Below are 12,959 nucleotides of genomic sequence, written 5' to 3' on the forward strand. Positions count from 1 at the left end.
CGCTCCTCAACTACCTTGGAAACAACCTCAGAATGCTTTCCGTTTCCCTCAAGCTCAAGGCCCGCCTGGTTTTGCTCCCTTTGCTCCGTTCCCACATGCAAACCAATTTCAACAACCACCTGCCCAGTTCCACCAACAACCACCAAAGCGTTCTTGAGAAGATCAATTCAGTGCTCTCTTGCAAAGTCAAACTGCCATTAATGAGCAACAAACTCAAATGATGAATAATATCAGAAATCAGTTGGGAAAGTTGACAACTACGGTGGGTTTGTTACAACAAGAGAAGGGGAAGTTTCCTACTCAACCTCAACCTAATCCGCGACCAAATTCTAATCCGTCTTCTCAAGGTCTTCACTTTGCTAGCTCTTCGGTGAATTTCCCCGAGCAAGCAAAGGCTATTATTTCTCTTTGAAGTGGCAAGACGGTAGACAACCAAGTGGTAATGCCTTCGGAACCTACCTTGTTATCTTCACCTATCGAATGTTCAATTCCAATTTTTGGGGAATCTCCCAAGGAAGCAAGCAAGGAGACTCTTGAAGAAGAAAAAAAGGTTAAAGGCAAGAACAAGGAAAGTATGAAGTGAAAAATCTAATTACACTTTCTGACCCCCTTCAGCATCTCTACGGGTATGAACTTTTCAATATCGAAAGACCCATCCCTAGCTTCCTACCATATAATATCATTTTTGTGATTTCAGTGAGTTTGTTTTGTCACTGCTTGGAAGGTTGTAGCTATCGGTAAATGGTACTGTTGCTCATCTACTGGGTTACTTTGGAGGACTTTGGCATGAGATTTTTCCTTGTAGAAGTTAATTATCCTTTTGAGAGGCCTAGTGAAAACTTATGGAATTTGGGGGGAATGTTGTGGTTTGGATGATGATTATTCATTTTGAAGTATGGAATTTTTATGGGTGGTTAGACTGGAAGGATTGTGGTGCTTTCTGGTAATTTTTCTGGGATAACTCGTGTTAATAACAGTGGTAGACTGAAAGGATTGTGATGCTTTCTGGTAATATCGAGGCTGGAAGCACAGCCCTCTAATTAATGTTCATAGTATGTTTGTTTTAGCTTCTACGTTTGACCGCCTATTGTCCCAAAAGCTTAAAGCCTCTAGGAAGTTGGTCAATAATGTATATCAAGCCAAGCCTCGCCATCGTACAACCTCCTCTCACATATGTAGGGAGAGAAACTTATTGAAAAAACTGCACTTTGATAGTCATAATGAAGGAACACAGATAAAGAGACTTGAACCCCGATTATTTTGGAGCAAGTGCTCCGACATCATGTTTCTCACAAATTTCCCCAAAAGCTTAAAAGTGGTTCCAACATTGTATATGAACATAACATTGAATGCAATTGTGGTAGGACTGTAGGACTACAGTTACCTCTCTCTCTCTCTCTCTCTCTCTCTCTCTCTCTCTCTCTCTATATATATATATATATATATATATATATATATATTCGCTCTTGAGGAAACGGAACCAAAGATTCATGGGGGTTGTTTATAAGAGAGAGAAGAGCTAGAAAGTTGGTCCCGTTAGATCAGTGTTTAGTAATTGGAGCCGGTTGGCTCGTTTTATCACGCACACAGAATTTTCAGATCTTACTGCTGAATGACATCATTTTATATTCCTAACTCGATATATTATATATCATTTATTTCATTCTACACTGAAAAACACCATCCTTAACTGAAACTTGCATACCTGCTCTACAAGATCTGCAGGTTTTATCTTCTCTACTTGTTCAGATTAGGTGGTGTTCCAACTAGCCTTCTTTTTGAAAAAGTTCTTTTTCTTCAATTTTCAAACTTAAATATAATGAAAATGAAAAATAATTTTTTGATTTTTCTTGCACCGTATAAAAGATCTCAATGAAATCTATCAAACAAGATCCATATTGGTAGAAAAATTATTTGCATAAACATATGATTTTTGGGCTTGAAATTACCTTCCTTTTTCCAAAACCTTCTTTTTTTGAAGTTGGAACACCCCCTTACTCCAGATATTCCAAATGATCCTGCAATTATACAGGTAACTGACATGTAAATAAATTCAAGTCTAAGAGGCTTGTGGTGCGATGCGTCATAGGTAGAAGTGACCTCTCATGTTAATCATTTTGCAGGCTCATTATCCTTGCTCAACGTCACCATCTTCAAGCTATTTGTCTGCTAGTGCTACCCCTCCAATAAATATTAGTTCCAGTGCACATTTGGGACACCCAAATTCAATTTCCGAAGGAATTCTCTCCCTAGATCAGCCTGTCAAAAACTTAAGGTCTTGGGATTCATTCCTCCCTCCTCCAACTGAAAATGGGAATGGGATCACAATTCCAACTTATTGGCCAGACCACATTGGGTTCTCAGGGGGAGTTTCTCAGATGCAAAGCCCCGCCATGAATGTATCTTTACCAAGTGATACATCAACCTTTGCACAATTTTCTCATCCCTTGTTGCCAACAGTTGGTACTAGTTGCCCATATTTAACTTTCAACATGCCTCTACCATTGCCTCTTCCAACAAGTGTTCCTACGATACAGTCAGCTACATTGCCTCCTAAGTTCTCAGATAATTAGATGCCAAGTAATAGTTTGAATGTTCCTCCTACTTTAACCTTGCATCCTGATTCCTTGTTGGCTTCCCCTATGGTGACTTCTAGTCTAGATGTAAATCCTGTTCTACCTCCTGTCGTGGACAGATCTAAATCAAGTTATGAAACCGTTTCTCAATCTAAGGCATCTATTGATGGGTCGTCCAGTCTAGTTCACAGTGAGTTGTCTATGCCATCTTTATTGACTCCAGTTCACCTTTTTCCGCTTGGGCCCCCAGGGGAATCTTCATCTCATCTGCAGACTGCTCAAAAGGACATATAGGTTGTTCAAGGATCCACTTCAGAATCCCTGTCATCAGATTCAAAAGTGATTAAGAATCCTGCTTAGTCATTGCCATCACCGTCTGCTGGAAATGTATGGTTGTTGCCTCTATCTATTTCATAGTTCTCTTGCCAAACAATAGTTTTGTTCAATTTTAACTGGAAGTTACAATTTTGTAACTTGGGAACTTTATGACTTTATTCCACCTTTTGGAGTTCTTTTTTGCCATGGCAATCTCAAATCCAGTGTTGGGCCTACTAATAAATTGATCCCTGTCCTTCATTTTTTGAAGATCGTAGAACAAGTTGTTTGTGTTACCAAATAGAAGCTTGCTAAAATGCACCAAAGCATAGTTCTTGATTTTCACGGTAGCTATTAGATGATGATTTAGTCATCTAAATGGAGTATCTTTTGAGATTGAGATTGTTCAATGTACTTCTCAGGCCTTCTCTAGCAGAATGGTCTTGGATTTGGTTTTCTATAGTTTCGACTCACTGTGTGCATAGATTCAGATTTTGCCGCTTTAGGAATTTTAAAACTTCAGCTACCAGAATTTTAAAACTTCAGCTACCTTGTAATTACTTTTGTAGTCTTCTGGTTTCTCAGTTTTTGTATTCTTGGTAATTAGGAATTAGTTAGTTTTGTACTCCTTGTCTCAAACAAAATGAGTTCATAAATTGGATGTTTCTCAGTCAGTCACCTTTTTCTGTTTGTACTTGATTGGCATTCTAGTATACATCTTGATAGATAAGTTTGAATTAATAAGTGGCTGTTAAGTTAATTTAGAATTTGACCAAAAAGGTCGTACCTAGTGCATAAGGCTCCTGCTTACAGCTTTTAATTGCTATTGTTGGATCCCTTACGACCTTATAATCATCCATTCTTCCATTTCTTGATGTTGTTTGACCAATTTTTGAGTGTCTGTATCCTTTGCTTTTGAAAGTTGAAACATTTCCTCAGATTATGGCATGATTAATGCCATTACAAATCTCTGGACATGTTTCATATTTCTATATTTTTCTATGGACTCCTGTAGAATATCTAACTGTGTTAGCTTTCTGTGTACTTGTCATTTTGTGGGATGTTTATGTAATCCTTGGTGTTAATTTATTTTAAAAATTTCCTTGTAGTTGAATGGAGGTATTGCAGACTCTTATCAAACTAATAAGAATCAAGCACAGGGGGAAAGAAACATGGTAAAATCTCTCTCTCTCTCTCTCTCTCTCTCTCTCTCTCTCTCTCTCTCTCTCTCTCTCTCTCTACACACACACACACTTATTCCATGGGTAGCACTTCATGCCTATTGCTAGTTTCATTCCATTTCGAGTTACAGTCTTGTAAATTATGCTGTGTGACATGTGCCTTTTATGCTGGTTCTTTGTTCTCTAGCTGAATAAAACTGTTGCACGCACTCATCACGTTGAGAGGGACAATATAAGGGAAAAGGGAAACTCGGTAATCAGTCACTTTTGTTTGCATTTTCTTGAAAAATATCAGCCAATTCCCACAAAGTTTCAAGATCTATATTGTCAACCTTTTAGTTTCTGCTTTTTTGAGAGAAAATACCTGGTTATACAGTATGAATTTTTTTTTCTTCCCGTTGTTCCCTGTTTTTCCTCTAGCTCAAGGGAGACCCTTTATGCAGTCATCACGTCTATAGAGTCCAAAGGGGGAGAGCAAATAGGGTACTTTTACTTCTATAATGTCAATGCTTTAAGATTTAGTGCCAATAGTGTTCGAGTTATATTCTTGCGTCTTTTGATCTGTGCTTTATATGTAAATCTTTCTAGCCAAATGGAGCTTCCTTACACCCTCATGAGAAAAGCATGGGCAATTCTCAGTGTCAAGAAAATGGGGAATTTGAATTCTTAAAGTGCTTTATGGTTTCATTCATAGTTCGAATTCTATACTGTATATCGTGTCATGGATGTCTGAGAATCTCTTGCTTTTTCTCTATTTTCTTCTAGCCAAATACAGCTGCTGTACACACTCATAGCAGTTATAGGAGTCGTGGAAGGGGAAAAGGAAATCAGATTACAATAGCTGTACACATTCACCACAGTTATAGGGGTCGTGGACCAGGAAAAGGAAATCAGGTAACTCATCTTATACTTCAGAATCCAGAATATGGATGAAGTTTTGAACTTTGAGACTTCTAGCAGAGGAAATCCATCTTTTCTCTCATTTAAGGAAGTTCTACATTGTTTGCTATGATCTTCCCTCTATACTATTTTGTTTGTCCATTTTTTCACCTTTTGATGTCCCAAGTTGTTTGTCAATTTTTAAAAGTCAAAGAACAAAATTCTATGAGATTCCCTTTTCCCCCTTATTTCTTGAATTGAAGTGGCAATTCCTATTTGAATTGAAGGTTATGTTTTGAAAGTTCAACTTTGTAAAGTGTGATGATTGTATACATGTATTCCTCCAGTAATTTGGATTGCTTGCCAAAACGGACAAATAAAATGGGACGGCAGCAGTATAGAAGAACAGGTGAACATAAATTACGTAAGAATCCTTTTGGGTGTTGCTAGATTGCATTATGATGGAGATTTCCCTTTAATCAGGACTACTCATGAGTCAGGAGACCTCTCCTTTTTCAGAAGTTACATGGACAATCCCTGTGAGAGCTGTACCTAGGGGTGTTAATGGAGATTATGAGCTTATCATAGATTAAATTCGCAGCCAGCTTAAGTCAGTATAACAACGATTCACGTGCACTGTTACATAATCCCAACAGTCGACTCGACACCATCACATGCAAAATCAAGTTGAGGACTACCACTCGACCTCATTGCCGCAGTGCACCTCTCTCTCTCTCTCTCTCTCTCTCTCTCTCTCTCACACACACACACACATACACTCGCGCGCGCGCGCGCTCGCGCGCGCTCATGTCACAACCAAATCAAAGAGGAAAAGAAAGAAATTCTTTGTGACATTGCATTGTACTCATTCCTGGTTGTTTGAACGTTCTGCTGTCCAGTGAGTATGCAGTCTATTTTAGATAATATTTAGAACATCCAACCAGTGAGTGATTTTCATCTGCAGGTATCTTTTGCAAAGAGCAAATTTACTGAGGATTTTGATTTCGAAGCAATGAATGAAAAATTCAACAAGGAAGAAATATGGGGTCATCTAGGTAGAAGTAAAAAAATTGGACTAGAAGACCATGAGGGGGATGTAAATGACAATGGTGCAAATAAGTCAGAAGAGGAAGATGAAGTGAAGGTGAGGCTGCTAGGCGCTAGCATTCAGGATCATGATATATATCATACATTATGCCTTTATTTCAACAGAATTCCCTGGATTTTCTTTTTCTGCAGACTTTTTATGTTAAGGATGACTTCTTTGATTCGCTATCTTGCAATTCACTCAATCATGAGCTTGTGAAAAGAAGGGCGGCCAAGTTATCTGAACAGAGGAGAATAGATATTGAGGTATGTTGTGCCCCATTATCTGTCCTGTCTACTATGAAGCACTGGCCTGCTGAAGGGGTCGCCATATCGGTGTCATAGGCGACATGGATACACCCTGGACACGCCAGGTGGCTGTCCAACCGATTACATTAAAGGGATTAAGAATGCAATGCATTCTTTTTGATTTTATGCCAAGGACATGCAGGAAACATGAGTCTTAAGTGAGACACGTAGGGGGACACGAGGATGGGCGGCTTCATAATAAAAGAAACTTATTCTTTGAGTTTTAAAAACATAGGAACAAATTTCACTTCTTCCATGTGGTTTGTCTTTCAATTGATGGATCATCTATTATTTAGGTAGAAGTATTAGTTTTTCTGGGGTTAAGTTAGTGTCAGATTTTGTTTGTTTTGGTTGTGTGTAGATACGATGTTTATACTAATAAACACTAAATGTATGTAAAATAACACTTACATATATACCTATATATTTATTTTCCATGTCCTCTGCTGTGTGTGTGCCCCTATGTATTGTTGAATTGCCAAGACCTGCGACATATGTGCCAGTATCCATGCTTCGTTGCATGTTATGAAGCCTATATTTCTTGTGTTTTAATTGCTAGGGACGCCCCCTCACGTGTAGCCAAGCTCTCCTCCATAAGCGGGCTAAACACGTGAAAATTTTAATCATTAGGTAGGCGGTGAGGTTCGAACACAAAATCTATTGCCTGTTTTGATACCATATTAGATAGTTAACCACCAATTGATCGAAAAGCTTAAGCTGTTAGAGAGGGGAAACTTTATTATTTATACTCAACCCCTTGATTCACATTTTTTCAGACTTTTGGCGAAAGTCCAAGACATCAACGTGGTCGTAGCAGTCGTGGCAGTGGGTTGTTAGGCCAGTTGCAAGGGTCCCGTGTTATGTCGTTCAGGCCAGATAGTATCCTTCAAAGAGAAAGCACCATCACTCCAATTAAGAACCACTCTGTTGGACGGGGATACGGCCAAGTGAGAGGCTGTGGGCGGGCTGTTTAGAGTCGTGTGACCTAGCTAGCTTTAGCTAGATCACTAACCCAACCCGTTGACAAGGATATGTTAATCCTAAACCAATAAGAATCACAGAGCACTAGTCATGGTATCCATTCGCATTTGTGCAGCCTCATTGGTCGGGAGCAACATGCGAGCATGTAGAGCTGGTGCTTCAGGAGTATCGAATAATTTTCTCTATCATTAGGCGCAGTATCTTGAAAGCAGAGCAGTACAGAGTTCGATTCCGTGATTAATAACTACCTTCTGTTAATTTTTGTTGATGGTTGAGGCTGTATCTAAAAGCTTGTATCAGCTATCAAATACTTAGTAAGGAAGGAATTACGCTTCCAATGGTTTTAGTGCTGAAGAGAAACTAATTGAAAGCGCTAACCGATTAGATTCAAGTCTTTTGAAAATTGCAATTGAGATGTATGCTGGTCAAGCTTGTCGGATGAGTAAATGAAAATTTAAGGCCGGAGTGATGGATTTGAAACTCACGATACAAATCTGTATTTATTTACACAGTTTTGGGTTTTCCTCTAGGTACCTATTTCTTTGAGCTGATTTTGTTTGGTTATTGTTTAGCTGATGCCTGCTTTATAGATTCTCTAGCCATGAAGTTTTAAATATGAAGTTGATGCCTCGTTTAGAAGAAAAAAAAAATCCGTGTCTCATGAAAACATGCCAGCACAATGAGTCAGGAGTATAATGAAACGGTCTTACATGCTACTGGATCATGGTCCTAGTTTTAGGAATACTGCAGCCCTATTGGAACAACCAACACTACAGAAAATAAAAGCAGTGGAAACTTTCAAATATGTCATGTGCCATTTAATATAGTGGCCACATTCCCGATGCTTTGCGTGGTGCGGTACGGGAGCGTAGTGCGCCCTGATGAATTTTAATGATCTTATCATGGTGCGGTACGAGAGTGTAGTGCGCCTCGATGAATTTTAACGATCTCATCACCGGCACTATACCTGTAGCTCCATTGGATTGAGGGGCAAAGCCCATGGGTGACATGCCTATGAAATTAACAAACCCCCTTTGGATCATCCCAACGTGAAAAATGGGGCTCTGTAATTTGGTTGGTGAAGTCGGTTCCTTAAATGGCTTCAATTCAACAAGAAGAAGTTGTTGTTATTATTATTATTATTAGAACCTTCGTGGATGAACAAAGCTAGTACAAGTACAGTAGTTAATTTCGACCGCTACGTTTCAAACTTTGGAGTTTTTAAATATCCATCCCAGTAAGTCATTACACATAAGTATTCATCTTGCCCACTTTTTGGGATTATGTTTTCATTCTTTCGGATTTGAATTACCTATCTAACCTTTTTAATAAAATATTCATATATGTGTGTATATTGCCTTCCTAAATTAAATGGATTCAACTATTTCCTAATTGAGTGGAATTCAACCATTTCCTAATTTAGGGGGTTCAATCACAATAATTATGGAAGAGAATTTCAAATTTAAAAAATTCGGAATAACCAAATCCCACCGATTTATTTTTCACCAATTTAAATTCAAAAATCATATTTATTTTTTTATAACTACCATGTATTATCATGAAACCTTTTGGAACATAGTGGAATCGACCATGTATTTTCATGAATTATATTTGTAAAATTACTACAAAAAATATTTCGAAACATAGACAATATTAAACCGATCATGTTTTTCATGGTAAATTCACCATAAACATATAAAAATACTCTTTGAACGATGATTGATCACAATGATATATTTTATACTCCACACAATTACCATGAAAATTGATGACATGCATTCCATGATTTATTTTTTCATATGTGCCATGTATTTTTATGAAACATTTGAGAACATGGTGTAATCGACCATGTTTTTCATGAATTATTTTTGCAAAATTATCATAAAAAGTATTTGGAACATAGATAATATTCAAACCGATCATATTTTTCATGGTTAATTTTGCAATTTCACCATTAACGTAAAAAAAAAAAAAACCTTTCAACTACCTTTGTAATAACTATCCAAAAAACACATCTCCCTCTATAATTGAAAAATACTTAAAAAAACAGATAGTGTAAAATACTAATCTGAAAATAGCCAAAAAAAAAAAAAAGGAAACAAAAAATATAGTAGGATGCTAGCGAAGGTATCGGCGGGACCGAACTATGACCTTCCCGAGGAGGTACTGGAGGTGCTCCCCTCCGACCGAACAGCTCGACATGGCCCGCAAGATCACCTCCATGGCTCCATTGCCCTCTCGACGCGTGTCTCCGCCCTCGAATTGGAGGCGTCTGTCCTCCAATCTAACCTCACCGACATATCATCGCCGATCGGCCATGTTTTGAGCCATGTCGGTCCTGGGTCGAGTCGTTTATTCCGATGGGTCGCCGTGGGCAAGAGGATGGGCAACGGGGATGGGCGACGGAATATCAGGAACGAGAGAGAAGCTTTCTACCCGGTAGGGTTTTCAAATGATTTGGGACCAATAATGGTAAGCTTAAATTTTTTTTTTTTTTGATAGGCTTAATTTAAGGAATTTTGTTACCTATTTTATCCAAAAACAATGATGGAGGACCTTCAAGTTTTGTTTTTAGTCCCAGATTTTTGTGCATATAAAGTATAAAATAAAACAAGTAATATACGTTGCAAAGGGCAAACTGGGTTTATTTAAATTTGATGATGAAAACATAACATCAAAATGTGGACGGGATGAAAACTTATGCCGTACTAGACTGAATGATGAATATTTAATTTAAGTACCCCTTGAAACTTAGGGTGTAGAATACAATGGCAAGATTGTGATTTTTGTGGATTGGATGAGCATTTTGTGGGATCAAAATGACTCACTCTCAAGAATGGATGCGATACATATTTTTTGTTAGTTTGGATAGAAAACTTGACGGTACACTTTGATCTAACCTAGGGCCGGCCGGTGAGCCTAACAAGCCTTCGGGTTTGGGCAACCCCCATTGTGGAGTAACCAAAAAAAAAAAAGCATGAAGTATGTAATAAATAAAAAAGACAGCGCATAAAAAACAGAGAGGTTCTTTGGCCTTGGTAAGGCCATGTGTTTACAATGAAAATGGACAAGTTCGAGTCCCTTCATGGCATCCTCCTTTCCTAATTTTTGATCCTCCCAAGGGAGCCCTCCTTCATCTTTGTCTTTCCATAAGATTTTTTTTTTTAAAATTTTGCTTAAGTCTTCTACTATTACTTCTTTTCATTTAATTTTAGTTATGTGATTTCTACTATTAAAAGTTAAAGGATTTATTAAACTTTGTTGTAACAAATCTTTTTATGTTTTGATCAAACTATTTTACTTTCATATTCCTTTTGATTACAATACCTCATATAGATGTTAAAATGTCTATATTGATAAATCATACTCATTTTCTTTTAACCTTAGTAGGATTTTTTGCTAAAAATGATTTTTACTTCTTTACTTTTTCAAGAGTTAGTGTAATTAAGTTGTTCAATTTTTGTTCAGATGTGTTTTTCAATTGTGTAATTATAAGATTTTATTGGGAAGATGGTAGTTTCCAAATGGTATGTGGTTGCTTATCAAATATAGTTGAAAACTCTTGTTACAACTGCTTCGGCAGGGAGCAGTTTTTCTTAGTTGAAATAGGTAGAAACTTACATTCGGAAATTTATGTTACACGAGATATTAATTAGATTCGCTATGATTTCAATTAAAATGATTACATGATTAAGTTAAAGTACGATGATTTAATCAAAGAAGTTGCTTCAAGAAATGCAAGAAAAAGTTATTTACTTTAAATCAGATCGTGGTAATCATAAAGCAATATAACCGGAGTTATATTTTTATTTTAATTTTTTGATATAATTCAAGCTAGTTAAAAGCAAAATGTAAAATTGAATTTTTTTTTGACTTGTATGTCTTTTTATTTTTTGTAACTTAATATTAAGTGGGCAACGAAGCATGAGGACGGGCTCGGGCAACCCAAATGTCGGGGCCGGCACTGATCTAACCACATTCCAACATGTGTCTTTTAGTGTTTTTGCCTTGTGTATTTTGAACACTAAAAGAGAAATATTGAAGTGCAATTATTAAAAATGGAGTGCCATAATCAATTATCTAAAAGAATTTATCTGCTAATAACAGAGGGTTAGGGAGACAATGTACTCATCAGTTAAACCAAGGGAGTGAAAATGAAATTTTCCCTTTATTGAATTTATAATGACAAAAGCAGGTAGTTTAATTTTTCACACAAACGCAAAATAGTATGTCTTTTTTTTTTTTTTTTAGATTCAAATAGTATGTGTCTCTTTTTTATTGGATCGGCAATATGTGATTGTATTTCAAGAAAGCCTTCGGCACTTACAACGGTTTCCATCCAAACAAGCGATCTACCTGTGCTATGCACGAAAGCAAGAAAAAAAAAACTATTATGTTTAATGTTTTTTTTTGGAAAGTATTATGTTTAATGTTTTTTACAATCACTGGTAAAATCTTGTTATATTATTTATTCCTCTTTATTTATGATTTTATAGTAAATGTAAAAGTTTGAATGTCATACTTGAGCATTAAAAGAAAGTTGAAAGTACTTTTCTAACTTTTTATATTTCACTTTTGGTATTTTGCAAAGTGAAGGAAAAAAAGAAAAAAATTGAATTTTATTTGGAGAATCCCACATAGAAGAGAGAATTAATGAGATAACTTGCTTTTACTTTTGAAACCTACATTTGCTTAGTAGATAGTATAGATAGATACAATGAAAAAGAATCCAAATACGAGTCTAATGCTCATTTCTCACCGAAGCAAGGTTCGGGACACGAGGAGTTTGCAATCACAACAATCAATCACCCAAAGCTGGCAGATAACCCAATCAAAGTTTCTATAGAGCACCGATGGAAACCCTCCACAGATCTGATCTCTAAAAGCCAACGCCGACCGGCTCGAGGCAATGAGAGAACACCGACAAAGTTAGAGAGCCCTCTCGCAGCCACAAAAGTCAGACGCCACTCCAGGACAAGCCCCTGTTATCACAGCAGGTATTACCTACCTCATCATCCACCAGATCAAGAAAAATTAGACTAGGAAAATCGTCGAACTGGGGAGACCAGCCAGAGACAGAAATCATCAAACAAAAGAGAGAAACTACAATAAAACCCTAAGCCTATCCTCAACATTATTGTCCGCTGTTGGCCACCATTTTCCAGATCTGAGCAGATTGGGTGGAGATGGACCGGAAACAAACCCACACGCCACCACCAGAGCTTGAGATGCCGGTGCCTGAATGCTGGAGCTTGAAAGTGCCACTCATCTACGCTTAATCTAGCGCAAAATAAAAAGGGATACACACAAACAGGAGAAGAGAAGAGCGAAGGAAGAGGGAAGGGAAGGGAAGGGAAGAGAAGGCGGCCCCCTCCCCTAGTCCAAAACCCTAGTTGCAGCTGTTTAAAGAGAAAAGGAGGGCCAATAGTATGTGTCTATTATCATCGATTCTTAAATATTACCTCCGTCCCAAAGTGTTTGTCTGGTCCGCAAAACGGGAACTAAAAAACAATGCATTTCTTTCAAAAAAAAATTAATTTTTTTTCATAAATTTAAAGAACTCATCGATATCTAGTGAATTGTTGAAAAAAATTGAAGTTTTTCTTGCAAAAATTGTATTATTTTCATGTCC

The 12,959-nt window shown here is 37.3% G+C and overlaps 1 protein-coding gene across 1 annotated transcript; it reads left to right on the top strand.

The window, feature by feature from the left end:
* Positions 1-741: 741 nt before the first annotated feature.
* LOC131298639 (protein decapping 5-like) lies at positions 742-7,044 on the top strand. The gene is made up of 13 exons (XM_058324117.1): positions 742-807; positions 919-979; positions 1,068-1,129; positions 1,982-2,032; positions 2,124-2,557; positions 2,657-2,852; positions 3,461-3,490; positions 4,260-4,325; positions 4,493-4,555; positions 4,661-4,753; positions 4,838-4,966; positions 5,916-6,095; positions 6,191-7,044. Exons 1-13 carry the CDS (start codon positions 742-744, stop codon positions 6,380-6,382), a joined length of 1,623 nt encoding a protein of 540 aa, XP_058180100.1. The 3' UTR covers positions 6,383-7,044.
* The last annotated feature ends 5,915 nt before the right edge of the window (positions 7,045-12,959 follow it).

The sequence above is a fragment of the Rhododendron vialii genome, chromosome 8a, assembly GCF_030253575.1.
Source record: "Rhododendron vialii isolate Sample 1 chromosome 8a, ASM3025357v1".
Classification (NCBI taxonomy): Eukaryota; Viridiplantae; Streptophyta; class Magnoliopsida; order Ericales; family Ericaceae; genus Rhododendron; species Rhododendron vialii.

Bases quoted from the DNA above. Each gene is read 5' to 3' on its own strand.
- LOC131298639 (XM_058324117.1), top strand. From the start codon at position 742: ATGGTACTGTTGCTCATCTACTGGGTTACTTTGGAGGACTTTGGCATG. The intron at 808-918 runs GTTAATTATCCT...ATGGGTGGTTAG, and splicing joins TGAGATTTTTCCTTGTAGAA to ACTGGAAGGATTGTGGTGCT. The intron at 3,491-4,259 runs GTAATTAGGAAT...TTTGTTCTCTAG, and splicing joins TCTCAGTTTTTGTATTCTTG to CTGAATAAAACTGTTGCACG.